At 51.6% G+C, this 27,974-nt stretch overlaps 1 protein-coding gene across 10 annotated transcripts; it reads left to right on the top strand.

The window, feature by feature from the left end:
- Positions 1–12: 12 nt before the first annotated feature.
- LOC139597445 (H(+)/Cl(-) exchange transporter 5) lies at positions 13–27,751 on the top strand. Of its 10 annotated transcripts, none has more exons than XM_071442810.1 (14): positions 80–162; positions 741–793; positions 9,974–10,123; positions 15,762–15,913; positions 16,960–17,059; positions 18,403–18,587; positions 19,054–19,176; positions 19,607–19,813; positions 20,100–20,180; positions 21,390–21,932; positions 22,532–22,718; positions 23,828–24,226; positions 25,698–25,914; positions 26,264–27,751. In XM_071442810.1, exons 3-14 carry the CDS (start codon positions 9,991–9,993, stop codon positions 26,352–26,354), a joined length of 2,418 nt encoding a protein of 805 aa, XP_071298911.1. In that variant the 5' UTR covers positions 80–162; positions 741–793; positions 9,974–9,990; the 3' UTR covers positions 26,355–27,751. The 10 variants fall into 10 exon arrangements, with proteins under 10 accessions (XP_071298916.1, XP_071298918.1, XP_071298909.1 ...); XM_071442811.1 differs by having other exon boundaries at positions 87–162; positions 744–793; XM_071442814.1 differs by lacking the exon at positions 80–162 and adding an exon at positions 195–212 and having other exon boundaries at positions 744–793.
- Positions 27,752–27,974: the final 223 nt, after the last annotated feature.

The raw sequence follows: 27,974 nt of genomic DNA, 5'->3' as shown, positions 1-27,974 counted from the left end.
CCCAAGATGGCGCCGGCGCGGTCCGCCCGTGCTTCGAATGCGCCTGCGGAGGCGTGGTCTCGCCTGGCCACGCCTACAGTTGGACACGCCCCTTCCGCCCGCCCCGCCGGAGGAGCCGCCGGAGGGGCCGCGGGCGCCGGGCCCGGGACGGGCCAGGCCGAGATACGGGAACAGGGCCCGGGCAAGGCGACAGCGCGTCCTCTTCCCTTCCGGTGTGTGCGGCCGTGCCCTGGGCCCCGGTGGGGAGGAACGCGGCCGCCGCACTGGGAGCTTTGCCGGAGGCGGTGGTGGAAGCTCGGGGCAGTGACGGAACCCGGGGCTTGCGGATCCCCGCGTCGGCCAGGGACGTGCCCGTAGCTGGCAGGAGTCAGTGACTTCCCACTGCCGGAGGGCAGGGTTGGCGGGCTGGGGTACTGGGGAGGAATTGTTCCCTGGCAAGGTGGGCAGGCCCTGGCACAGGTGCCCAGAGCAGCTGTGGCTGCCCCTGGATCCCTGGCAGTGCCCAAGGCCAGGCTGGACATTGGGGCTTGGAGCAGCCTGGGACACTGGGAGGTGTCCCTGCCCATGGCAGGGGGTGGGAGATGGGCTTGGAGGTCCCTCCCATCCCAAGCCCTTCTGTGACTCCGTGAGTCCCCTGTGTGAAGTGCCAGCAGCCCCCCTGTGCCAGGTGCAGGCTCAGCCTGGGGAGGGCCCTGTGTCCTGGCTGGGCTTCCTTGCCTGAAGCCCTCTTTCTCATCCAGCAGCTCCAGGAGGTGCCAGAGTGGCGGCAGGATCAGCTGATCCTTGGCAGAAGGTACTGACACAGCTTGTTGGATGGATAAATGACCCTCTGGAATGGTTGCTGACCGCTCTGTGGGTAATGCCGGTGCTGGGGGGGAGAGAATGGGATGGGGCAGCACAGGGATGGGATTCCCTCCTGTCTGTCCCTGCTGCAGTGCACGGGGTGGAGCTGGTGTCCCTCTGGGTCTGTTTGGGTGCTCATGGAGAGCTCACCTCTGATGAAATCTCTAGGAGTAGAGAGGGATGGACAATCCTGTTTGGGAATCCTGTGATACTCTGTGTTCCCAGCCTCTGAGTGCTGTGAGCTTTGCCTTGTCCAGGCTTTACAGCCTTCCTTAATTTTGGATCGTGTTCCTCAGGTTTTTGCAGCCAGAATGAAATGAATGATTCAACTTATTACATCTGTTCAGAGCAGGTGTTTGTGGAATGCACACTTTGGAATTTTCCAGGTGTTGGTGGTTCTGTTCCAGGCTCAGAAGTCCACAGGACAGGACTAGGAGCACCTGGGAGACTGTGGGGACATGGCTGGCAGACACTACTGCTCTTCTGACTCCCTTTATTCCCACAAGGACTCAAAACCAGGATTGCTTTTGTTTTCATGGGCGGCATGGGTGGTGCTTGTGTAGAATAGATCATTGTTTTTATTTCTTTGGGATGCAGCAGCCAAATCATCTTCTGGCTGTGCTGAGCTGCCCCCTTGGGAGTGGCCCCCACCCTGTGCACGGGGTAGGGAATGGGCTGGGGGGTGTGACCTCACACTTGGCTGCACCAAAATATCTTTTGAGATTTGTGCTCCTGTACCTTGCATGTACCTTCACCCCCCCCCCACCCCCAAATCCCAGATAATTTCTTTCCCTCTGTCACAGTCCCTCATTTTCTTCTTCCCTCCTTGTTGTGCAAGGTGGCACCAGCTGTGTCTCCAGCTGGATGTGGCTGCTAGTAAAGGAAGGCAAGTTGGCCCCCAAATTTCTCACCTGGAGTATGTTTACACAGAGTTCATCCACACAGTACCCCTCGTCCCCTGGGTGTTCTGGGAGTTGCCTGGGATGTCTGCAGCCCCAGGCTGCCCAGACAGGTGAGGGCTGGCACTGACTGACCTTGCTATGGTCTGGTCACGGACTCATCCAGCAGGTTTGTCCAGCAGCTTGGATTTGGGTGTGAGTGCAGAGGTGACGGCATGGGTGGGAATGGTTCTGTGCATCAGCCCTTTAATTGTTTCCTCTGGGATAACAACCCCTTCCTGGTGCTGCAGCACAGCCTCACAGCAGGTGTTTGTGAGGGACTGTGAGCCCTGGTTTTATAGGTCATGGAATGCTTTGGGTTGGGAGGGATCTTAAAGTCCATCCAGTCCCACCCCCTGCCAGGGACAGGGACTCCAGGGTGCTCCCAGCCCCAGTGTCCAGCCTGGTCTTGGGCACTGCCAGGGATCCAGGGGCAGCCACAGCTGCTCTGGGCACCTGTGCCAGGGCCTGCCCACCCTTCCAGGGAAGAATTTCTCCCCTGTATCCCACATATCCCCCCTGCCCTCTGGCAGTTTAGGCCACCATTCCTTGCTCTCTGTGGATGGATACTTGTTTTAGTTGGAACAAGGATGCTGTGGTTGTCCCTGGAGTTTGGGGAGAGGAGCAAGCCTAGCTGAGCACTTTGGTCTGACAGAGCAACTGGTGGCGTTTTGGGGTGGGATATTTCCATCATATCCCTGACTTTCTTCTTAATAGTCCCTTTTCCTCTTCATGGCTTTTCCTCCAGAATACTTGGGCCCAAAATGTCCCAGTTTGTGCTGTTGCTGGGTGGAAGGTGGGGTTGGAATGTGTGTCCTGCTTTGGGAAGAGGTTGGAACCATCCCTGGAAATTCAATGAGTCTGGAGAGTGGCTCCAGTGCTGTGCTGGCTCTGTGCTATTGTGCCAGCCTGTTCTGCCTCAGTGCAGTGGGGCTCAGAGCGGCTGGGCTGTGTTCCAGCACTTCCAAAGGGCTGCCTTTATTCCTTCTTTCTTCAGGAACTTCTGTTCATTTCTTAACCATTGGCAAGGAAGGAGAGTTTGTAGTTCAGGTCAGGGAGGTGCCTGTGAGTGGAATGAGATCCTGTGGTTTGATAAAAATGTATAAAATCATCTCCATGTTGTGTGCTGAGCATATGGGATGGATTTTGTGGAGAGGGAGGGCTTGGAAATGTACCTGGTGTGCTCAGCTCTCACCGAGTAATTCCCACTGCAGTTGGCAGCAGCTCCACGTCAGCCACGTGGCTCCCCAGGGGCTCAGCAGCCCCAGCCTGGGCTCTGGCTCTCGTCCCCTTACCCTTTCCCTCACCTCAGGGAGGCTTTCCTAGCCTGTTCTCTCCTAGGATTTTGTGCAAGCTGGGTGTTTTGTGTTCTCTGTGCACCTGAAAATCCCCTGTTAAACCTGTTGCAGCCCATATTTCAGTATGGTGGGGGTTTTCCACCTTGCTGAGCAAGAGGCAGAGTTTAGTTCTCATCAGAATGAGTCTGGACCTGGTTCCATGTGGTGCTGTTTGGATTTTGGGGTGTGCTGAGAAGTGTCTCCTGAAAAGAACACCAAAAGTGGAAGGTGTTCTGCTGGAAGAGATCCAGCTGTGGGTTCACAAAGCATGGACTAACAGATTTCTGGCTGGGACTCGATGCAAGTGTGACACTAAACTGGACTATAAAATATCATTGAAAATATCTGTTGAAGTCTTGCTTTTGTAGCCACGGTAGTCCTTAAAACAATTAAAGGAGAAAGAAAAATTGGAAAAAAGAAGTGATTTTTGAGGTGAGATGGTATTTTATCAGGTATTTTATTTGGCTTTTTTCTGTCTGGCACAGTTTTGGGCATCAGCTTTCTCTGTTAGATCTGTAACAGCAGATCCTTTTTCCTTTTGAATTCCAGGAGAATAACTAAACATAGCAGATATGGGAAGAATGGGATAAGTGTAAGGCATGTGATCCAAAGGTGTGGATCCTCTGTGGTGGTGAATGGACAGTGTGTGAGTTCAGCAGAGGCATTTATAACTGGAAAGTGGAAATGAGCTTACAAAACACTACAGAACAAATGCACAAACCAGTAACTTACTTATTTGGGAAGTAGAGAATTCTCTTATTTGTTGCAGAGAAGAGAATTCTCTTATTTGTGGCTGCCCCATCCCTGGAAGTGTCCAAGGCCAGGTTGGACAGAGCTTGGAGCAACCTGGGATAGTGGAAGGTGTCCCTGCCCATGGCAGGAGATGAACTTTCAGGTCACTTCCCACCCCAATCATTCTGGAATTCCATGGTTCTAGCTATTAACATCTCATTTGCACCCAGGCCATTTTCCCGTTGCTTTTGTGGCAGATGTGCTGGGGCTGTTTTCACACTCTGCTGTGCATTGGGATGAATCTGTGGGGCTGTAGCCTCGGGACCCTGTCCCAGCTGCTGCCTGGTGCAAACCAGCCCCGTTAGCTCGGGCTGCTCCCCTCTGGGTCTGTGAGGGCCACGCTTGGGGCTGGGTGAGCGGTGCTGGGCCGTGGGCAGGGTGTGCTGGACCAGGCTGCCCATGGGCACCTGCTCCTCATCCCTTACCAGCCTTATCACAGGGTGATACTCCCACACGGAGCTGTGACAATGTCCTGGATTCCCAAAGAGCCTAGGAATGGCAGAGAAGCTGTTATTGTGTTTGAGTATGGAAACTGCTGTAAACAACTTTGTTTACAGCAACTTTGTTGTTGTAACTTAATGTTACAACTTACTTTAAAAGTTTTTTGACCAATCACACCAAACAAAAACATATTGACAGTAGTTCTATCCAATCACTATAAGCACACGTACTTTCAATTAAAACAATGCTTGCTTATTTCAAATACAATATCTGTTTGTAAGCCTTAAAATACAATACACACAGCTCCATTATTAAACTTAAAACTTCCTAATATCTTGCTAAATATACTTTTCTGCAACTTAAACAATTATTCTAGACAAACGTTAATACACAGACCATTGTTCTATTTGTCCTTACTTTTCTACTTCTTACATAATTTTTCTGCTGACCTATCTCATGGCTACAGCTTAGCTCTAATCACAGTTCTGCTGTCTCTGAGGCCTGCCTTTTGCAGCTGTCCCAAAACCCTTTAATTTTATAAATTCCCACACTATGCTGGGCAAACAGGGTGATCCTCCCACATGGAGCTGTAACACCATCCCGGATTCCCAGAGGCTAGGAATGGCAAAGAAGCTGTTATTGTGTTTGAGTATGGAAACTGCTGTAAACGACTGGATTTAGTCTGGAAAATGCAGTTTAGAGTCCAGTAGCCACCTCCCTTCAACTGGCCACAAGCTACCTGTAAATTTGGTCTTGGGCATTTTCATGTTGAGCTGCTTTTAGTCAAAACGTTAAGCAAAAAGGAAAGGAAGCTGGCAATAGTTGTGAGGAAACTCCTGGGAAGAGGTGGCTGAGCAGAGATTGTGGCTTTTTAAGTGAGAGCTAAAATGGTAAAGATGGAAAGTTTAGGAGGAAAAAAAGATGTTTTGTAGTGAAACTAATGGATGGGGCAGATAACTGTGAATAAGTAGTCAAAATGTGTTCCTGATTCTGAGTTGTGATGTATCAGTGCTCCCAGCTCAGCTGGATTAGTGTTAACAGTGTTTATTTTGGCTTTTGGAGGACTGGTGCTGGTTCTGAACAGGGCTGGCAGTGTCTTCGGTCACATCTGTGCACTCACCTTGGTCTGTACCTGCTGCTGGAGCAGTTGCTGGGGTGGTTTTGGAATGGGTGTGTTGCTGTTTGCCTCTGTTTGAGTATTCCAGTGTCCTGGGCTGAGGGGCAGAGCTCTGTGGAATGGTGGATTGTTCCAGAAGAGGTGGTCCTGGTGTGGATGGAAGGACGAGGGCTCTGTGTGTCTGTGCATCCTGGGATGGCAGTGAATCCCACAACACCCTGTGAGCCCGGGTGCCTGGGAAACCCAATCTGCCACAGGATTCACGTGCTGCTGTCTGCTGTGACTGGTGATGTATGACAGCCCCCTAACCTTGCTGGAGGGATGTCAGAGCAGAGCCTGCAGTATTGGCTCCCAGGGCCTGTGAGGGTGTGCGTCAGAGAACAGCAAAGGAGCCCCAAACAAGCCCTAAAACAATGCAAGTCTTTGTGTTCAGCCTGTGTTGGTAGAATTCCCAGTTTGTCTCAAACCTATTGTTTGGGCTGGCGTGGCTGGACAGCCCTGGCCAACGCAGGCAGCATTCCCAGGATGTGTTTGCCTGTGCTGGAGCAGCCTCCGAGGGCAAGAGGCTGCCTGGTGAGGTCAGCCTTGTGCCAGGGCCAGCTCTGTGCCCGTGGGACAGCAGGGACAGCTTGTCCAGGATCCTGCTCCTGCCCTGGCGCGAGGCTGGGGCAGCACCGGCGTCCTCTGTGGCCACCCTGGGAATGGAGCTGTCAGAATCCTGGAATGGGTTGGGCTGCAAGAGACCTTGAAGACCATCTATTGCCATGGACAGGGACACCTTCCTCAAACCCAGTGTGCTCCAAGCCCTGTTCAACCTGGCCTTCAATATTCCAGGGATGGAGCTGCCACAGCTTCTCTGGGCAGCTTGTGCCAGGGTCTCCCCACTGCTACAGGGAGGAATTCCTTCCCAGTATCTAACCTTGTCCTCTGCAGGGGTGAAACCATTCCCCCTTGTCCTGTCACTCCAGGCCCTTGGAAATTTGGTGTAGTTTCCTCTCAACCAAATCTGAGACTGTTTGTGGTCACTTCATACAGCACAGGGAATTGGAGGAGAATATGGCTTGGAAAAATAACATTGTCTTGGGAAGTGCCTGAGGCAAATCATCAGCTCTTTTGTCACAGCATGGGGACACAGGGCTGGCCCCTCCCTGGGGTATTGATTTGTCAGCACAACCTGTGCACCAGGCTTCTCAGTTCAGCTCCTCCTGTAGAGGGTTCCGTGTCTCGAGGGCTGGAATACAGAAAAATCCAAACCAGCTCTCTCAGTTCACTCATAGGTGGAGTTTCACCCTCATGGACTCCCTTCCTCTGTTTAGGATGGGAAATGTGGGGATTTTTCAGTGTTGGTGGAAGCCTGTAGAGTGATGATGTTGCCCAGAGACGTTGTGGACTCCCTGTCCCTGGAAGTGTCCAAGGCCAGGCTGGATGGAGCTTGGAGCAACCTGGAATAGTGGAAGGTGACCCTGCCCATGGTAGAAGTGGGATGAGCTTTAAGGTCCCTTCCCACCCAAGCCATTCTAGGACCATGAAAGCCTGGCTCTGCTGGCTCCCAGCCAGGCACCAGGAGTGTTGACCCAACAGCCAAATGCTACATTTTTTTTTCTCCTTTCTTTTTATATTCAGTTAAAATTGGCTTATTCTGCAGTTTTTTCCTAGTTTATACACCAGTGGTCTGGTACTTGGGGGAAGGGATGTGCCTGAGAACCACCTGGGGCTGGCAAGGAAGGAAAGCCCTGAGTTGTCAAAGCTCAGCTTAGATTTGCTGATCTTTAAAGAAGCCCCAGTCTTGTGATGCAGGTTTTGGTTTCCCAGTGGAAACAGCCACTAGGTGGTAAGCTGACTCCTTCCCACAGCAGGAATGGCTCCTGAGGCAGCTGCTTGGGACTGCTGCCTGCTCCTGGCAGGGTGCTCCTGGTGTGATTTCCATTTGGTGCTGCTGGAGCTGGGATCGAGCCTCTCCTCTGACAAGGAGGAAAAAATGCTGTGGGAGCTTTTTCCATGCTGTGACTGGGAAACCCTCAAGCCTGTGTGCTGGAAGGGCTGCTGTGAGCGTGGGGTGCCAGAGCTCTGGAGTGCCGGTCCCATCCCCTGCTGCCATGGTGCCACTGGGATGGGTGGTACAGCGAGACTGAGGGAGCCCATCTGGGTGGCACTCAGCCTGGAGCTAGGAGAAAACCTTGGAATGCTTGGGTTTTGGATTGGAAATGGCAGCGAGGCTCCGGCTTCCTGCTGCCAGTGCTGTCACTGAGTCACTTCCAGGCGGCAGCCTGGGGACCCTGCCGGGTTCTGCTTTGCTGCTTCCCTTTCTCTGACTGCCATGGGGAGCACCAGGACGGAGTAGAAGGGCGGAGGAGGTGGATGGCAGCAGCTGGAGGAGGATGGTGTCCCATGGGCGTTGGGGACACTGGCAGTCCTGGGGTATGTATGAGTGCTCCGGGGGTTCTGGCAGTGCCAGGGCCTTTGCAAAGAGGCAGCTATTGCCCGATGGAGAACTGGGGTAAATGAACAACCAGATAAACATGAAAACAGTCTATTTTTTATTTAATTTTATTCCTTGTGCCTGGGAAAGTATCTGTAGAGGGAGTGTTTTGGTAAGAAAAAGTGTCTTAAACCTCTTGTCTCGATCTGACAGGAGAAGTGAGCATGGAATTATCCTCCTGTGTGTCCTTCTTGTGCTGCCAAGCATTCTCTGGGCTCTGCTGTTGTTGGAAGGTGCCGTGTTTGCTGCTGTGCTTTTGGGTTTTAAAGCTGTCAATGAGAACCAGCTCAGGGAGGGATTGAGGGGAGCAGGAGATGCTGTTGCTCTGCCTGTGCTGCAGGAACTGCTGCTTTCTGTGCAAACCAGAGAGCTTTAGATGGAATTAGGGAGAAATTCTTCCCTGTGAGGGTGGAGAGGTCCTGTCACAGGGTGCCCAGAGCAGCTGTGGCTGCCCCTGGATCCCTGCAAGTGTCCAAGGCCGGGTTGGGTGAGGCTTGGAGCAGCCTGGGACATGGGAGGTGTCCCTGCCCATGGCAAGGGGTAGAATGAGATGGACTTCAAGATCCCTCCCACCCCAACCATTCTGGGATTGTACAAATACAGAGATATTTTTGCCCCATTTCCCACATATTTTTACCCACTGAATCTTATTGGAAAATATCTGTAAAACCATGTTATGCTGCAACGAGCACTGAGACACATGAGCACAGTTCCCTTAATTCTCTGCCAGGCTGACTGGGCCATTCCTGCCTCTCAGGCAGGGAGTTGGACCTTCTGTGCTCCCTGGAAGCAGTTTACTGTAAGAGCATCACAACACTTGAGTGCCATTGAATTGTTATCACTGGCAAATAAGTTTGAATTCCTGGGTTTCTCCTGCCCTTGGCTCTCTGGGCCACACTGTCTGTGTGCTCTCAGGGTGTGCAGCTGCTCGTGTACCTTCCCAAGCACCCAGCTCTCCTTGTCTCCCCCCTTGCCAGGCTCTTCTGTGGCGGTTCAGTGAGAAAACATGGTGTAAAAGTTAAGAAACATGGTGTTCCATAGTGTAAGGCTCAGCAGAGAGCACCCTGTGCAGTGTACTGTGATGGCTTCTTCTGTGTAATAGGAAGTGTTTTCTGCAGAGTGTGTAATTCAGCCTGTTGGGAAGTGCTGGCTGGTGTTTCCCTTCCTGGAACAGGTCTGAGCTATGTAACTGGTTTATGTCTTAATTCTCTGGAAGAAAATCAGTGTTTGCAAAAGCAAACTGCACGTGGCCAGCAGTGAGTCCAGGCAGGCAACCTGGCCTGGATCAATAACAGTGTGGTCAGTAGGACCAGGGCAGCCTCAAGCTGTGCCAGGGGAGGTTCATATTGGACACCAGGAGGAATTTCTTCACAGGAAAGCTTGCTAACATTGGAAGGGGCTGCCCAAGGAAGTTTGGAGTCCCCATCCCTGGAGGTGTCCAAGGAAGGCCTGGAGGTGGCACTCAGTACTCTGGGATGGGGACAAGGCAGGGATTTGGCAGTTTGGACTCGATGGTCTTGGAGGTCCTTTCCAACTGAGACCATTCTGTGGTTCTGTCTTCTCGGAAATGTGAAGATTCCCATTTCCATGTGGCAAGAACTGTTTTTGTGGCTCACATCTGACTTCCCCCCCATTTAGTTTATTATTATGTTTTCAGAGCTTGTGCTTTTGTAGTTCCTCTGCTGTCCTAGAAAAGAGGAGGAGAGACAATGGATCTCTTGTCATGGTGTGGCATGGGCAGCTCCTTGAGATTGGTGGGGTCCAATAAAAAAATCATTGCAAACCTGTTGAGAGCATGTGTGGAGATTATTTAATAAAAATTAAATAATAATAATAATATGTGGAATGGCTCTTGCCCTGGCTAACACTGGAATTCCAGCCTGAACTTCAGGTGACATCACTGCATCCAGCCTTCCCATGGGAAGAGCAGTGCAGCCTCTGGGTCTCCAGGGTCAAGTGTCAATCCAGTTGGGTGTGAAAATGAGTTTTCCTGCTTGTGCTCTAAAAAGCTTCCCTTTGCTGGCAGGTCTGGAAGCTCTGGCCATGGATCAGAAGGGCTTTCGTCGGGGGAGCTTCCAGAGTGCCACCAGCGATGAGGATATGCTGGAAATAGCTGGAGCATCCATGGATTTCTCCATGGCTGACGATGACCCGCCACTCGACAGGGAGATGGGAGGTAACACCCACGAGCTCTCCCCTTTCTGTTTTTCCTGATGGCTTTGGATAGGATTTAATGGGAATATTTGCTGTGGGGGTCCCGCTGGCCTCTGCCCAGGATGGGTCTGGTGTTTCCTGGCACCAGGGTGAAGAGTTTGCAGGATTCCATGCTGGATCTGTGTGGCTCCTGGGCTGTGACATGGAGCATATCCTCTGGCTTCAGGAGAATCCTTCCTGGAGTTTTCCAAAGTAGCTTCTGTGGAGAAGAGCTGGCAGTGGCAGGAGGGAGGGATGTGAGTTCCATGAAATTGCAGCATTGAGCCATTCCTGAGGGTTGTGATATGAGCACAGACTGTCCCCTCCCTTCCTTTCTTGCTTATCTGTAATTTTGGAGGTTTTCTGTCGTGGAGAGAATCTCTCTGCGTGGCAGCACAGAGGATTTGGTGCTTCCCCTGCCACCCCTTGTCTGGCCAGAGGATCTGCTCCTCCTCCTGGAGTCAGAGCAGTGAAATTCATGGAGAAGGGGTGAATCCACATGGATATGCTGAACTCTAAGGAGTGCTTCCCCTGGCTCTCTCTGTTGACAAGTACTCAGGTCCTCTTTTACTGAAGTAAAAGAGGAAACTTTAAAGGGGGAAGAGTTTCTTGCCCAAATGCCAGTTTCAGTTCTCCCTGTGAACTTCCCCTGCTGACTTCAGATGTTTGCTGGCAGATGTTGGGGTGCCAGTGTGAAACCTGAAGCTGTGGGGGCCCAGCTGGGAGAGGGTGACCAAAGTTCTCCCCTCCATTCAGAGGAAGACTCAAAAGTGTTCCAGCGGTGGAAGGTCTCATTTTCTCTGTGGCATTTTAAAAGTTTTTTTCTCCTTGAGTTTTAAAGGCAAGAATTGAGGCAGGTAGTGACAGGGATTGGTTTGAACTGAGAGAGGGAAGATTGAGGTTAGATTTAAGAAGAAATTCTTCCCTGTAAGGGTGGGCAGGCCCTGGCACAGGGTACCCAGAGCAGCTGTGGCTGCCCCTGGATCCCTGGCAGTATCCAAGGCCAGGTTGGACACTGGGGTTTGGAGCAGGCTGGGACAGTGGAAGGTGTCTCTTCCCCTGGCAGAGGTGGAATGAGATGAGCTTTAAGTCCCTTCCAACTCAAAGCTGTCTGTGACTCCATAATCAGAGGTCTGAGTGCCCAGTTTACCCTCAGTGATTCCCTGGTGCTTATAAGCACAAACAGGATTTAGCAGCGAGTTATTTTGCATCTCAAATTAAAAATTAAATTAAAATTGAAGTGGGAGCTTTGAGCTGGCTCATCTCCCCTGCTTTCTTCACCCGCCTTCCTCCTTGACCTCACACAGAACTCGGGAGCTTTTATCAGGGAGACCAAAGTCAATGTGGGGAGTGTGCAGAGTTTCAGCCTCCCAGACAATGCTTGAATGACAAGTTATCACCAGCAAATTGGAGTCCGAGGAACTTAATCACCAGCCTCTTTGAGCTCTGTGTGCACTGAATAAAGGTGAGATAAAGGCGGCTGTGTGTTGGGAGAGCTTTTGAAGTCTGACTGTGCCCAGAGGACAAAAGGAAAATTCAGTGCCTGCCTGCTGGAAAGACAGGGAGCAAAGAGCGTTCCTGGGAGTTACTAAGTAAGGAAAATGTCAGCTGGGTGGGAAAAGAAAGGGGTTTGTCTGTCAGTACACAGTGACTGACCCACCACTGTCAGGAGACTGTTGATAAATGTGCTTTCCTGAGCTGCATCGTGACTTGGGGCAGAGCTTTGGGAATGGGCTGCAGAGCAGGAAGTGTCCCATGTGGGAGGTGGTGAGCAGAGTGCTTGTGCCTGGGTGTCCCTCCATGGTTAAGGTTTGGGTTTGGTGGATCCTTGGGGCTGGGCTGTTGGGTGAAGCAAAAGTGGCACTTGGGTTGGGGTAATGGCAGGAGCAAATCCAGCCTGGGGGGGAGAATGGATGGAGAGCAGCTCTGAGGAGAAGGACTTGGGGCTCTTGGTGGATCAGAAGCTCAACTTGCCCTGGCCATGATGCTGGAAACTCCCTGTGCCCTGGGCTGATCGTGCAGTGTGGGCAGCAGGGGAGGGGGGGATTCTGCCCTGCTCAGGTGAGACCCCACCTGCAGAGCTGCCCCAGCCCTGGGGCCCAGCACAGGGAGGAGCTGGAGCTGCGGGAGTGGGTCCAGAGATGTCCCCTGGCGGGTGCACGGCTGACCCTGGTGACAGCGTCCCCAGCAGTTGCAGGGGCTGGCCCTGGTGACAGTGTCCCCCGATGGGTTACAGGGGCTGGCCCTGGTGACAGTGTCCCCCGGTGGGGTGCAGGGGCTGGCCCTGGTGACAGTGTCCCCTGGTGGGTTACAGGGGCAGGCCCTGGTGACAGTGTGCCCTGGTGGGTTACAGGGCCTGGCCCTGGTGACAGTGTCTCTGGCAGTTACAGGGGCTGGCCCTGGTGACAGTGTCACTGGTGGGTTACAGGGCCTGGCCCTGGTGACAGTGTCCCCGGCAGTTACAGGGGCTGGCCCTGGTGACAGTGTCTCCAGCAGTTGCAGGGACTGGCCCTGGTGACAGTGTCCCCGGCAGTTACAGGGGCTGGCCCTGGTGACAGTGTCCCCGGCAGTTACAGGGGCTGGCCCTGGTGACAGTGTCCCCGGCAGTTACAGGGGCTGGCCCTGGTGACGGTGCCGGTGACGCCAGGGGCGGGGAGGGCCCAGCAGCGCTGCGGGATCGCCCGGAGGAGGAGGAGGAGGAGGGAGGAGGATGCACGGAGTGCCGCTGTAAGCCCCGGGAATGCCCCCCCTGCGCCCGGCCACGGCACGGACAGACCCCCGGAGCTGCTCCTGCGGGATGGGCAGTGGCTGAGCCGGGGTGAGGAGACCCTTGCAGGGAGGAAAAGGAGATGTGAGCCAAGGGGAATGTGTCCCTGTGTCTGTGCACGCCGTGGGGCAGCAGAGCCAGATGAGGGTGGTGGAGCAGGCTGGGTGGGCTGTGGGATTTCTGCTGTGTAATGGTTGTTTGTTCACTGTCCCTGTGAACCCCCCGCATTTCTGGGATTTCCTGGAGCAGGGAAGCAGCCACGGAGCTCTCCAGGTGCCGTGGCTGTCTCCTTGTCACTGGCAGGACAGTCAGCAAATGCTGTGGCTTTGTGGGGTGGCACATGGCACAGCCTGGAACTTCACCACGTGCAGCCTGGTTTTCCTAAGCTCGACAGGGTCTGAAGTGAGCATTAATTAACCCCTTCTGGGGAGTGATCAGAACACTGAGAAATCTGTTTGAAATGAGCTGTGACAGGGTCACTTTTCACTCACTGTCTCTGATTTGGAGATGTGCATGTTACAAACAGGGAGATCTGTGCAATCGTCATGGATGTGTTTTGGGCATCACGGAGCTCATTTTCCTCCTTTATTCCTATCTGGGAATCCTAGGATCCTTGATTTGCAGCAAGCTGAGGCAGGAAATAAGATCTTTATAAATATTTATGGCTGTCAGCCATTTCGTAGTTCTAGATTACCCCTGAAAAAAATATAAAGATGTTTTCTCAGTATCATCTGTCAAATGAACAATTGTCTGTGGCTGGAGACCTCGGGATTCTCCTTTGGCAATAAAAATCCTGGTGCTGTAGGAGGGCAGGCTGGGCTGAACAGGGATCCTGGAGGGCAGGATCAGGCTCCAACCTGCACCTGCTTGGTCTGGAGTGGGATCAGCCCATCCCACCTGCCCATGGGCTCAGTGGGGCTGTGGATGGGATGGGATCACAGGGGCTGTGCCTGAGGGCTCCTGCAGGTGCCATCAGAGTCTTGCTGGGGGTACCAGGACTTGCAGCCCCTCTGTCATTGCAGCTCTATGCTTGCTTTGTGCCTTGGGTTCTGGTTCCTGGTGCTCCAGGGCAAGCTTTGAGCTGGGAGAGTGTTCCCAGGACAGCTCAAAGTCACTGGTCTGGGCAGTCATTCCAGGAGAGTGAGCATGGAATGTGCCTGATCTCATCTTCTTGTGGAAAATGCTTCTCAGGGTGTTCTATTAGCTTGGTTAACTCCCTTCATGAATACTTTTCTTTAGGACAGCTGTATCTTTGATCTTTAGAAAAGATTTGGTAGATAGGCAAAAAAAAAAAAAAAAAGGGAATAGCCAGAGAGAGCCTGCTGTCTGCAGCACAGAGTCAGGGATGATTGGGATGCTTCTGGGAGAGGGGTCATTCCTGTGGGAACAAACCCAGCTCCTGCTCTGGGCTGCAGCTGGGACTTGTTCAGGTGACCAGGATGGGGCCTCTGCTTGTTCTCTGGATACCTGTGCCAGGTAGCTCTCATGTCCTCGGAGCAGCACCAGACAGGTGGCAGGAGGAGTTCCAGGCACTTCAGTGTTCCATGTTCTTCCCTTGCTCATGTTGTTGTCAGGATGGTTTATTCCAGGAGGTTCTGATCCATCAGATTTAGAGAGCAGCATCTGGGGTTTCCTGCAGGGATGTTTCAGTGGGGAAATCTCTGGAAGCCTTGATACTAATTTTGCATTTCCAAGCTTCTGGTCTAAAAATGCTGTTAAAACCAGGGATTCCTCACGGAAAATGTGCCTCATTTCCCTCCCAGTGCAGTTGGGTCTCACAGCCTGTGCATTCAGCATTTGGAAGAGCTCTGCAGAACTCCATCTTTTTGTTTTTGTCCCAGGTGAAGCAAGGAGCTGTTTTAAGTGGGTTATTTTGTGGTGGTTGTCAGTTCTGTACATGACTCATCTTGTTTTCCTGCAGCTGTGGCAATCTGGGAGATGGGCTTGGGAAGACTTCACAGCTCTTTTCCCTCCCTGCTTCAAATGATGGGGCAGAGGGCAGCTCTTTGAATTCCTTATTTTTCCCATCTGGAGACACCTTTGTCCCCGTGATATCTGCAAGCTAAATATGCTCAAGTATCAACCATTATCCTTCTGTCTGGGAGTTATAACCCTCCTCTTCCCCCCACCTTCCAGTTTTGACTGGATTTTGGTTTTTGCTCTTCTGTTTTTCCCTCTGAATGTCTGCAAACACTCAGCGTCTTCCAGAACCAGAATTTGGGGAATGTACACTCAACCTAAGCATTGTTTTCCATGGGCTGGAACAGGTTAGACAGGAGGCCCAGTTGTTTGGCTGAGTTCTCACCTGAGGGAAGCTGCAAGTTCCAGTTTGGTGTTTTCCCAGGCCCCCATTTAGTACCACTTTCTGCTTTCCAGGCCCCATTGGATGCTTTGCTTTCCCCGTTTCCCTGCTCCCATCTGATGCCTTCCTGGCCATCCTGCTCTCATCCTTGCCAGATCTACCTGGGATACCCTTCAGCTCTGTTGGAAGTCCTAAATATTCCTTTTTGTCCTCTCCCTCTCCCATCTGCTTGCCTCAAATGGCAAAATATCCTCATGGCAAGTTCTGGATTTGGGGAAAAAGCACCATCTAGATGCTGGTGGTGATTTACTTTGCTCTGAACAGTCATTTCCAAGAGCAACCCCATCTCCAGGTGATCTGTTGAAGCTGGGGAGGGTGTCCCTGGCACAGGTCATCTGGGAACATTTGCCTGTGATATTCAGCTCAGGAAACACCTCAGTAGCTCTTTATTTCCATTGAAATCTGTGGTTTTCCTCCTAAATGACTTTTGGTTTTTTATAAAAAGAGGAAAAACTACGAAATGCTCAATTTTCCCCCTTCCTCCCCCACTAGGCTTCTCCTCGTATAATGGAGGAGGGATGAACGGCACGAGTGCCATGATGGATTTCCTGGAGGAGCCTCTTCCTGGCGTGGGCACCTACGAGGATTTTAACACCATAGACTGGGTGCGAGAGAAGTCCAGGGATCGAGACAGGCACAGGGAGGTAAAAACTCCTCCTCCTTCTCCTCGCTGGCTCTGAGTGCAGGACAATTCATGTGTGACTCTTGCTGGGGTAGGGAGACTCTTCTTGGAGACCCCTGGGATGGAGGGATTGCCCTTAGGATGGGAGCTGAGAGTTCAGTTTGAGGAAAAGGAGCACTAAATCCAACATGTTGCAGTTTTTTGGTTGCTGCTTCTCTTCTGAAGGCTTTGATTTATTCCAAATGGGGGTTTGGAGAACAGAACCAGTCTGGTTTTCTGCTCTCACATTTGCACTGGTGAATGGTGCTCTTTCTATGGGAATATTTTTTTTTGAGAAGACTGAGTTCAATTCTTCCACAATTCCTTCCCAGGACTACAGCACTCTGCAATCAAAGGAATCTGCTCAGAGTGCAAGGGGGGCTTTAGCTGAAACACCCATGTCCCCAGCCTGCTCCTGCCTTGCTTTGTCACGGGGAATAACAGTGGTGAGCTGGAACGTTTCCCTTGGGAGAGGCAGCTGGGCACACAATGGCTGTTCTGTCACCCTTTGTCTGCCTGTCAGGAGCAGTGAGACTGATAGGCCTCAGCCATCCTGGGCATCTGGGACAGGGCTGAGTCCCACTTCCCAGTGCCACCAGTGCCTGGTTCCCAGCTGGACCATTCCTCTCTGCTGGCATTAAATCTGCAACCCCAATCTCTGTCTGTATCGTTCGGACTCCGGCACAGGTGCCCACAGAAGCTGTGGCTGCCCCATCCTTGCACGTGTTCCAGGCCAGGTTGGATGGAGCTTGGGATAGTGGAAGGTGTCCCTGCCCATGACAGGGGGTGGTACTGGCTGATCTTTAAGGTCCCTTTTGACCCAACCCGTTCTGGGATTCCATGATCCTTGATCCATTCTCCTGCCCACACCCAGAGCTGCAGCAGCTGTAGGAGCAGCCACTGTCAGGTGCTTTTTCTTTCCCTCCTCAAAGCAGAGTCACAGTGTCACCAAGTAGTTTTAGAGCATTTACACCACAGTGGGTCAGAGTCCTCACAGGTTTTTGTTTCTTTCTGCAAACCCTATCCCAGATCACCAACAGAAGCAAAGAGTCCACCTGGGCCCTGCTGCACAGTGTGAGCGATGCCTTCTCTGGCTGGCTGTTGATGCTCCTTATTGGTTTGTTGGCAGGTGAGAGCAAAACTCCAGGTAAAACTAATTCTTGCACTGCAGCATCAGGATTCATTCCTCCCCAAGGCCTGGCAGATCCTTGGAGCAGCAGCATTTTGGAGTAAGGGCTTGTGCTGACACCAAGGACTCTGCTGCTGCCTTGTAAATTCACAGGGAATTAATTTTTAAGTGCTTTGACCCTATATTTGTGCAAAACCAAAATACAAAACTGAGGCTGAGAGATGTCCTGGACACTGCTCTGAGTCTGCTGCTGGCATAGAACTCTGAAATTAATAAAAAACGTTCATTAAAGTAGAGCTGATTGAAACACTGGGAATGTCTGTGCTGAATGCTCCTCATGGGTACTGAAGAGGTTAATTCCAGGGGCTGCCAGCAAGTTTCTTATTTTTTGGTTTTTTTCTGTCTATACTTAGAGATAAAAAGGGAGAGGTGTTGCTTGGAAATCAGGTGTCTTTCAGAATTCAGCTGTCTGAGACCTCTTATATTACTTAGATCCAAACTTTGGCCCAGGGCAGCAGGAATAAATCACTTGGATACAAATCTTCCCAATAGGAAGCAGCAAGCATCTGTCACGAGGGATAGAGTGAAATCTTGTGTTAATGTTTACCCAAGAAGGCTGCTGGCCAGTTGGTCATTAACTGGGGGATTTGCTGCATGTTTATTGCAGCCTCTGGAGCTTGTGCTGCCACTTGTTTCTGTGGATCAGAGGTCCCTGGCCTCTGCCTTGGTGTGGGGGTTCTGAGATTGGAGGAGTTATTAACAAAAGTGACTTGAAGATTCCTCTTAAAACCTGACTTCTCTTCTGTGCTGGCTCTGCTTGCCTTGTTTTACTTGGCACAGTTGTAACTTTCCCTTCCTTTATTTTTCTTTTTTTAAATTAGGGTTGGAAATGTTTTCTCCAAATTCAGATTTATTCCTGTCACAGTGTTGCTGTTGTTGGTACAGCTCCTGGATCCTGGTGACACATTTTGTCTGAGTCCCCCAGGAATGTGGGACATCCCTCTCTGCCCTCCCACTGCTGCTGTGCTGTATTTAACAAACAGTTATTGAGAAGAATTAATTGCTGGTGAAGCAGGGCAGGATTTGGACACACAAAGTCAACCTTTGAAACATCATCAGCCACGCTCTGTTTCCTGACTTGCTCTTTTCAATATATTGAAATTATTCAAAACTAGGCAAATCCTATCATTTAGCTCTGCATAGAATGAAAGTGAGTTGTAGCCAGAAATACCACACTGCTCTATGTGTTGGGAGGTGAGTCCAAAATTGGTGGGGCAGACTGTGACCTTCAGGTGTTTGAGTCTGCTCATTAAATTATTTTGGTTTTTTTCCCTTTAAACCAGGTTCCTTGGCAGGTCTGATCGACATCTCTGCCCACTGGATGACAGATCTGAAGGAAGGAGTGTGTTTGGCAGGGTTCTGGTTCAACCATGAGCACTGCTGCTGGAAATCCAACACCACCTTCACCGACAGGGACAAGTGTCCTGAGTGGAAGAGCTGGTCCCAGCTGATCCTTGGCCATGGAGAGGTGATGGGTGCCTGGAACTGCTTTTGGTGCTGAATTCCCTGTTTGCACAGCCTGTATAGCATCCCTGGGGTGATGTGGATGCCAGGAGTCCAAGCTCTGGGTGGTTCAGTGGTTTATTGTTGGGGCCCTAAAGGGGTGTGAATAAACAGGTTATGTGGGTGTTGTCCTTGGAGGGGATGTGGGGAGGCAAAACACTGCCACATTTACAGGTGCAGTGTGCCACTGCTGTGTCCAGGATGTGCTGTTAGAGGGTGTTTTGCCCATGAACGTTCTGGGAGAATGCCATGGTTGGTAACCCAGAAAATGGAACCTGGCCTTGAAACCTCAGACTTAGGGCAGGTCCCACAATTTTTAGCTGATTACTCCGTGTGCTGTCCTGCTGATTCCCTGTGCTCACTTCAGTGCCCAGGTCTGATGTGGTTTCAGTTGAAACCATCTGATTTTGGCAATTTCCTCTGTATTTCAGGGGGCCTTTGCATATATCCTCAACTACTTAATGTATGTTATCTGGGCCTTGATGTTCTCCCTCCTTGCTGTGCTCCTGGTGAAGGGCTTTGCTCCCTATGCCTGTGGCTCAGGGATCCCAGAGGTGAGTGAGAATGAGAGTGGGTTGTTTTTCAGGTGGGGTAGGGATCCACCACCCAAAGTTTACACATGCATGTTATGGAATAATAGATTCCACTTTAGGTGATGGCTTCATATGTAGGTGTTTTTCCAAGCTGTTTCAAACATGTCTAATACTAAAGTCTCCGTGCAGTCCCTTGGAAAATCAGATGTTCTGGCATTGCTGCAGGAGGTACTGCTCAGGTGTTCCTCCAGCAGGGATAGTGGCCCTCAGGGAAGGACTCAGATGGCTGCTCCTGCCTTTGCATTGAGAGATATTTTTATGGACTCTCACTTTTGATAGCTCAGGGGAACTTTTGTAAGCTGTAGGAAAGGATTGGGAATGTCCAGTAAAGCAGGAGCTCTGACCAGGGCTTGAATGAAAGCCTGTAGAGCTTTGTGTGCTTGACTTCCAGATCAAAACTATCTTAAGTGGTTTCATCATTAGAGGCTACCTGGGCAAGTGGACGCTGGTCATCAAAACCGTCACCCTAGTGCTGGCCGTGTCCTCGGGGCTGAGCCTGGGCAAGGAGGGGCCCCTGGTCCACGTGGCCTGCTGCTGTGGGAATATCCTGTGCCACCTCTTCACCAAGTACCGCAAGAACGAGGCCAAGCGCAGGGAGGTGCGTGGGGACACCAGCCTGGGGAGGTCAGCTGGGCTTGGGGCTCTGGGGCTGAGGGTAAGTGGTTCTGTTGTGGGTTAAATGGTCCTGTCATGATAACTGACTTTTTTGGAGCTCCTTCTTAAGGAATTGGCTCACTCCACCTTTTCCCTGCTACCTTAAAGCAGGTCAGACCTAGCTGACTGTGCTGTAGATAAACACTGTACAAATTTAAATGAAGACAAATCAGAAAAAGGGGGGTGGTTGGGAGGGCTGAGGAGTCTGAGTGCCTCTGTCTGTCTCTCAGGTGCTGTCAGCAGCTGCTGCCGCCGGTGTGTCTGTGGCTTTTGGAGCTCCCATTGGAGGAGTGCTCTTCAGCCTGGAGGAGGTAACCTTGGAATGCTGTGGGTTAGAAACACAGCCTGTGGAGAAATTCTTCTTGGTGTCCAACACCTGACCCTCCCCTAGCACAGCCTGAGGCCATTTTCCCTTGTCCACTCTCCTGACAGCTGTGTCCCAGGGTACCTGGGTGTTGCAGCAGACCTTTCGTTAGGGATAGAAATGAGCCAAGACACAGACTCTCATTTAACAACGTGTAAAGGGTTCCAGTTTATTATTCTTTACAGCTCAGCCATCCTGAGTGACTACAGCAAACTCCTGCTGTTGGCTTCTCTCACAGACTCTGACTGCTGGCTATTTCCTGCTGGAAGATGACTGCAAGTATTTCCTTGCTGCCTCTGACCACAGGCTTTTACCCAGCTCTGCTATCACTCCAACAGCAGGCTCTACATCTATCAGACCCAGACTCATCTCACAGCAGATCTTTTGCAGCAGTTCTCTTCCCTGTTCCTTCTTCCTCAGGGCTCCTCTACCTCTGCAAGGTCTTCTCCCTCAAGGCCCTCTTCCTCCAGGCCCTCCCTGACTGGCCAACCAACCCCTTTTATCACACTTATCTTTATTAGTCACTGCTGCAACCCATTAAGGGCAAGGCTGTTCTTCTTCTTTGGTAATTAGTACAACTGTGATTTATCAGGGGCAAGGTCACTTGTAATCCCTTCTTCTACACCTACACTTGGGAACAAACTTCTCTGGTTTATCAATCCTCTTTTCTTCCCAAGGACCACCTAATCCTTAATCTGTTGATCTGGATGTGAAAGGACTATTGCTGTTTAGCTCAGGAGAGTACCAGAATGGATTTCAGAGGAGGGCTGGGATGGATTTCAGAGGAAGGCAGGGATGGATTTGCTCAGCTGAGCAATAGTTGGTGGCAGTGATAGCAGGCACTGCTGTTTGGTACTTTGGACCTTGCAGAGCCACAGAATTCTCTCAATTCAGCTCATGGCTGATGTGTGACAGGTTTTATTACCCAAGTGAGTTGCTCCAGGGATCACAGAGGACACATGCACGTGCTGCAAGCCAGGGTCCATCCCACTCACTGAAGTCCTCATTGAACTGAAGCTCCAGAGCAAGCCTGGGGTGCTTGGCTGGAGAGCAGGGGATGAGCCAGTGCTCATGGATCTCTGTCCTGGCTTTACTCCCTGCAGTGGCGTCATGCTAAGTGTTCAAGTGACCAAATGTGCTTCATTTTCTTCTTCAGGTGAGTTACTACTTCCCTCTGAAGACCCTCTGGCGTTCCTTCTTCGCCGCACTGGTTGCTGCCTTCACCCTGCGCTCCATCAACCCCTTTGGCAACAGCCGCCTCGTGCTCTTCTATGTGGAGTTCCACATGCCATGGCATCTGCTGGAGCTGGTGCCCTTCATCCTGCTGGGAATATTTGGTGGGCTCTGGGGAGCTTTCTTCATCCGCAGCAACATTGCCTGGTGCAGGCGGCGCAAGACGACGCGTCTGGGCAAGTACCCGGTTCTGGAGGTGATCGTGGTGACGGCCATCACAGCCATCCTGGCCTTCCCCAACGAATACACCAGGATGAGCACCAGCGAGCTGATCTCGGAGCTCTTCAATGACTGTGGGATTTTGGACTCGTCCAAGCTCTGCGAGTATGTGAATGATTTCAACAGCACCAAGGGGGATGATCTGCCTGACCGCGCCGCTGGCCCCGGTGTGTACACAGCCATGTGGCAGCTGGCACTGGCCCTCATCATGAAGGTCTTCATCACAATCTTCACCTTTGGCATGAAGGTGAGGGTTTCTTGTAAAGGAGCTCATGTTCTTCCCATGCTCTTCAGGACCCTTAAAGTTTTATTTCCTCTCTAACCAGACATGTATTCCCCCAAGCTCTGTCAGAAGGGGACAGACTGCAGTTGTTTGTCCTGCTGCTTGGACCCTGAGGGCAGTAGAAGCCTTCCAGCCTGACTGTGGGCACCAAATGCAGTCACAAAACTGGTGCCTCAGGGCTCCACATCCCATTTTCCAGACACAGAATGCTCCTAAATTGTCCTGCCTCAAGCTTTTTTGATAAATATGTGATTTAGATGAAAGAGCTAATTGCAAAGCAATCAGTGTCTTAATTTGTTAATGCATAATTGGAGCTGTTCCTTGCTCAGAGGGCTTGGAAGTTGTTTGGTGCAGCCTCTGGAGCTGCAGGTGCAGTTCCCAGGTGTGAGCTGATGGACAGTTTTTATGTCCCTGCTCATTGCAGGGGGATTGGACTAGATGACTTTTCAAATGTCCCTTCCAGCTCAGCTCCAGCAAAGTCTCTGCCTCACTCTGGTTTGAGGTTCCACCACTCTTCTGTGCAGTCCCTGGGCTCTGCTGCTCACTACCCCATGTTCCCACAGGTGCCCTCAGGGCTCTTCATCCCCAGCATGGCCGTGGGGGCCATCGCGGGCCGGCTGCTGGGGGTTGCTGTGGAGCAGCTGGCCTTCTACCACCATGACTGGGCCATCTTCAGCGGCTGGTGCAGCCCGGGGGCCGACTGCATCACCCCCGGCCTCTACGCCATGGTGGGCGCCGCCGCCTGTCTGGGTAAGCTGGGGCTGGGCCTTGGTGGGCTGTGTGAAGAGGTGCTGTGGTGGGTGAATGGTTGGACTCCCTGGTCTTAGAGGTTATCCCTGCCTTAATCATTGAACTGCAGAATGGTTTGGGCTGGGAGGGACCTTAAACACGATCTCCTTCCACCCTGTAGTGATTCTGTGGCTGAAGAGCTCTGGTTGTGACTGACCATCAGAGCTGGTGTCACCTCAGGAACCCCAGGAAACTCTGTAATAGAGCGTGCCATGTGTTCCTCACCCTGGTGGTGTTCTTTTGCCATCTCCAGCCTGGTGCTGGGCACAGCAGCTGCAGTGGGGAGCTCCTGAGTGGGAGCCAGAACAGTTGAGGCTGCCCAGGGACTTGAATTTTCCTGTGGGGTTTTAATTCATTTTACTTCCTGTTCTGGCCTTAAATCTCATGATGCAATTCTGCTTTTAAGTGCTCTGTTTTTCAGTAACACTTCTTCCTCTTGGCTGACTTGGAGAGACTGGGTGCATGTGACTGAACTTCACTTTCACAATTCCCAGTCCCCTCATCCATGGAATAGTACAGGAGTCCTAATGGACTACTTTATTAGGAGAAACTCTCCTCTAAAAACATGCCAGCAAACCCCATCTTGGCCTTTTTAGAGGGGATACGCTTTGTTTGAGCAACCCAATCTAGTGGGAGGTATCCTTGCCTGTGACAGGGGTTGGAATGAGACAGACTTCAAGGTTCCTTCAAACCCAGACCCTTGTGGGATTGTTTGCATGAAATTGATGGAAGATAAATACACTTTGACTTCATTAATGGTTCTGTTTTCTGCTGGGCAGCACTGAAGGATGAATGGATATTGGAACAAAACTCCTGTAAAATATTTGGGAGTAGTTTTGGGACTTGAATCTCAAAAGTGTAATTAAACCATGCCAAGATAAAACCCCGCAGAGACCCTGAGCTCCGTGCCAGGGCCTGGTGCTGTGGCAGGACAGAGGCTTTGGTGCTGTTCTGATTGTGTTTGGTGCTGCTGAACGGGACAGTCCAGCTGTGCTGGCACCACCCTTCTCTAGAGGTGGGGGCTGGTATGACACAATGCCAGGGTGACCTGAGCCGTGCTGTGTTGGCAGGGGGGGTGACCCGGATGACCGTGTCGCTGGTGGTCATCATGTTTGAGCTCACCGGGGGGCTGGAGTACATCGTGCCCCTGATGGCAGCAGCCATGACCAGCAAGTGGGTGGCTGATGCCATCGGCCGCGAGGGGATCTACGATGCCCACATCCGCCTCAACGGGTACCCCTTCCTGGAGGCCAAGGAGGAGTTCTCGCACAAGACACGGGCCATGGACGTGATGCGGCCGCGCAAGAGCGACCCTCCCCTGACGGTCATCACGCAGGACACCATGACCGTGGAGGACGTGGAGACCATCGTCACCAGCACCACCTACAGTGGCTACCCTGTGGTGGTGTCCCGGGCATCCCAGCGCCTGGTGGGGTTTGTCCTCAGGAGAGACCTCATCATTTCCATCGGTGAGGGGTGACACTGCCCGGGTGAAGGTGCTGTCATTAATGCCACTGTTACTGACCTGGAGAGGTCACACACTCCTGGTGTTGGTGGCTGGGCCAGCTGGTGCATCCCTGAGCATTGTGGGTGGGCTCTGCTTGCCTTGGATGTGAAGGACAGGATGGCTTGTCATAGGGTCACAGCATCATTTAGGTTGGAAAAGCCCTCCAGGTTCATTGAGTCCAACTTGTGTCCGATCCCCACCTTGTCACCAGTCCACAGCACAGAGTGCCACATCCAGGCCTTCCCTAGACACCTCCAGGGATAGGGACTCAAGCTCCCTGGACAGCCTCTTCCAATGTTAGCAAGCTTTCTTGGGAAGAAATTCCTGCTAATGTCCAACCTGAACTTCCCCTGGCACAGCCTGAGGCTGTCCTCTTGCCCTGTCACTGCTTGCCTGGGACAATATGGAATAAAATAGGGGAACAAGTGCATCAGGATATTACGTGCGTTGCCTGCCTTCTGTAGTACCACCATGAGTTTCTTCACTTGGGTTCCTTGGAATCTCTAGGGATTCATTAAGAGTGGTCCTGTCCCCAAGCTGTGCACAGTGATGCACAGGATGGGATTTGGGTTTTCATGATCAAATATTCCAAATATTCTGAAGTATTCTGAATATCCAGCCTGGTGTTTGGGCTGCCGGACCTGGCCCTTCCCAGGAAGCCTTGGAAGGCTGATGTCAGATTGCAGTGTGGCAGGTACCCACAGTACCTGTATGTGCACTGCTCTGAAGGTCTGAGGGATGGCCAGTACTTGTTTTCCATTCCTGACCCTCATGACGTCCATAGAGCCTGTGCCAGTTGTTGAGTGCTTAAAAATAATCCTTTAACTGTTCTGCATGGGACCCAAATCAGTGACTCATAAAAGTACAAAGCATTTTATTTACCTCCTCTAAAAACTGGGAAGTTAAAAGGTCTCCAGAACTTGTATTTACCTGGCCAGAGTACAATGAGATGCAACGGCCTTGGCTTTGGGCAAAGCTGATGTGCTGATCCTGCAGTGGAAATTTGGAGATCTTGGAGGTTCTCCCAGGTAATTAGTGACAGGACAAGACCTGAAGTTGTGCCCAGGTGAGGTTTAGGTTGGATATTGGGGAACATATTTTCATGGAAAGGGTTGTCCAGTCCTGACAGAGGCTGCCCTGGAGTCACCATCCCTGGAAGTGTTCAAAAAAATGTGTGGCACTTGAGGACATGGGTTAATGATGACCATGGTGGTGGTGCTGGTCAACAGTTAACCTTGATGGTCTTAAGGATCTTATCCAACCTTAATGATTCATGGTTCCCTTAGAAGAAAGGCTGGAAACCCATCACACCGTCCTTGGGTGGGAACAGCTCTGGCAAAGGGAAGGAAAGGACTTCTGAGGCCATTAAATGTGAGCTGAGGAGTGGAAAAGGAAAAGAGTGCTGATACTGATTCAAATATTTCTCTTTGCAGAAAATGCCCGGAAGAAGCAGGATGGGATCGTGAGCACCTCAATTATTTGTTTCACTGACTACTGTCCCCCCCTGCCTCCGAGCTCCCCGTCTGTGCTGAAGCTCAGGAGCATCCTGGACCTCAGTCCCTTCACGGTGACAGACGAGACGCCCATGGAGATCGTGGTGGACATTTTCCGCAAGCTGGGATTGCGCCAGTGCCTGGTCACTCACAACGGGTAGGAGCCTTGGGGCCTGGGGCCAGAACCCCCTCTGCTCCAGGACAAAGGGGACTGGGATCCAGCTGGGGCTGGATCCTGGAGCAGGGCTTGCCTGGCAAAGGCACTTGTGACAGCCCAGCTCCAAGCCCTGTCCAACCTGGTCCAGGACACTTCCAGGGATGGGGCAGCCACAGCTGCTCTGGGAGCCTGTGTCAGTGTTTTACCACCCTCAGAGGGTGCAGTACTTTCTGTGGGGTGTCACTTTGAATCCCAAAAGACTCTTCAGCACCTGCAAGGGGCTCAAGTGGCCCTGCCAGGGCCCCTTCTGGCAGTGTGGGTGCATTAAAAGCGCTTTTTCATTTTCCAGGAAGCTGCTGGGGATCATTACCAAAAAGGATGTACTAAAGCACATTGCACAGATGGCCAACCAGGACCCCGATTCCATCCTCTTCAACTAGAGGCAGACTGTAGGGATTGTGTGTCCCACATACCTGGAACTTTCTAGCCCATCCTGGGTAGACTTTCCTATTTTTATTGAGACCATGGAACCGTTTCCAGCATTTTCCTCCATGGAGCTGAAGAAGATATTTTTTTCTACCAGATAACAAATTGCACTATGGAATCTGTGGAACATGATCTTCTTTTTAGAAGAGGAAAAAAGAGACTTTATTTACGTTGCTTTTGTGAAGTTGCGTTGGAAAGGTTCCATGAAGGAGTAAAAGCAAAATGTTAGAGAATTGTATTTCCTCCACTTCTTTTGTTGGAACTGCTGCTATGAATGTGGGGAGGAAAAGCCAAGGTGTTTGTGCACTTCCAGAGGTGTGGAAGGAGCAGTATGGTTTTGCACACAGTATTCAGGTGGTGGCAAAGGGACAGGGCTGGGCTCAGGGTGGTGTATTCCCAGTTGTCCCCTTGGGAAAAATCACAACCTTGGGAAGCCAAAATAGGGGAGAGAAAAATAAAATTGAGCTGGCTAAGGCTGCTTGGCTGAAAGAAGGAAAAAAACCCCAGCAAACCAACCCCCTACCCCCATCAGATCTCCTTAAAATGGGGCCCAGTTTCTGATTGGGAAGATGCTGGTTTTGATTAATTAGTGAATATATTAATTACTCTGCCACTGCCTTGTCAGAAGAACCCCAAGGAGGAGATAGGAAGAGTTCACAGGTGTCTTCCTATCCTGCTGCCTTTCTCTGATCCATTCCCAAGGATTCCTTCTCTTTGATTTCCCTTGAGCACTGAAATCCCAGAGGCTGAGTCCTGAATTCCTGCCCTTCCCCAAGCCCGGTGGTGTTGGATGTGGCACAGGTGGCCTCCTCCTCACCCTGTCCCGCTGGAGAGCCCAGTGCCTGGGGCACAGATGCTGTTCCCTGCTCCTGTCCCTGGATCTCAGCTGGAGGATTCCAGGATTCCCAGCAGGGAATTCCCAGGTCTCCTTTGGCCAACAACTATGCAAGAAACCCTTTCCACCACAGCCTCAGTCCCTGTCCCAGTACTGACCAAATGATTCTCCTGTTAATAAAACTGTGCCCATTTACTGGAATTTGGGAGGCTTCTGGATGCCTTGGGAGACTGATGCTCTTCATCCTGGCCTCAGTTCCATGTTTGTGGGCAGTGGGGACTTCTGGCTTGACTTGGCTGGGTCCCTCTCAAAATCTCTCTGATACAAACAAATTCCTCGTCTTTCCAAGGAGCAAAAGCCAGATTCTTGATCTTCCAAAGCCATCCAGCAGCCAGTCCCTGCTCTGCTGCTTCCACCTGATGTCTCAATCCTTGTAGAGCTCAAAGCTGCTTCTACCAGAGATGTCACTGATGGATCCAGTTCCTTCTGCTTGGGAAATAAATGTCTGGATTGGTCTGTGTTGGTTTTGTGCAGCCGGAGATGGTGGAAATTCTTCATGTTTTGCCTCAGCCCGTGCCAGCACCAGTTTTGCCTTTAAATACCCTTTTTTTCTGTTTGGAGGGCAGGTGGATGCTCCTGGGAGTGGTGGCTGAGTTCAGGGAAGAAGCTGCCTTCTCCCAGTCCCCTGGGAGCTCCTTTCTGGGAATGCCTGTCCTGTGTACTTCTCTTCCTGTGGCAC

Source organism: Agelaius tricolor, unplaced genomic scaffold (assembly GCF_023055355.1).
Source record: "Agelaius tricolor isolate 1412-34295 unplaced genomic scaffold, bAgeTri1.0.p SCAF_17, whole genome shotgun sequence".
In the NCBI taxonomy this organism is placed as follows: Eukaryota; Metazoa; Chordata; class Aves; order Passeriformes; family Icteridae; genus Agelaius; species Agelaius tricolor.
The sequence above is the reverse complement of the archived record's forward strand: the minus strand, read 5'-3'. Positions and strand labels throughout refer to the sequence as shown.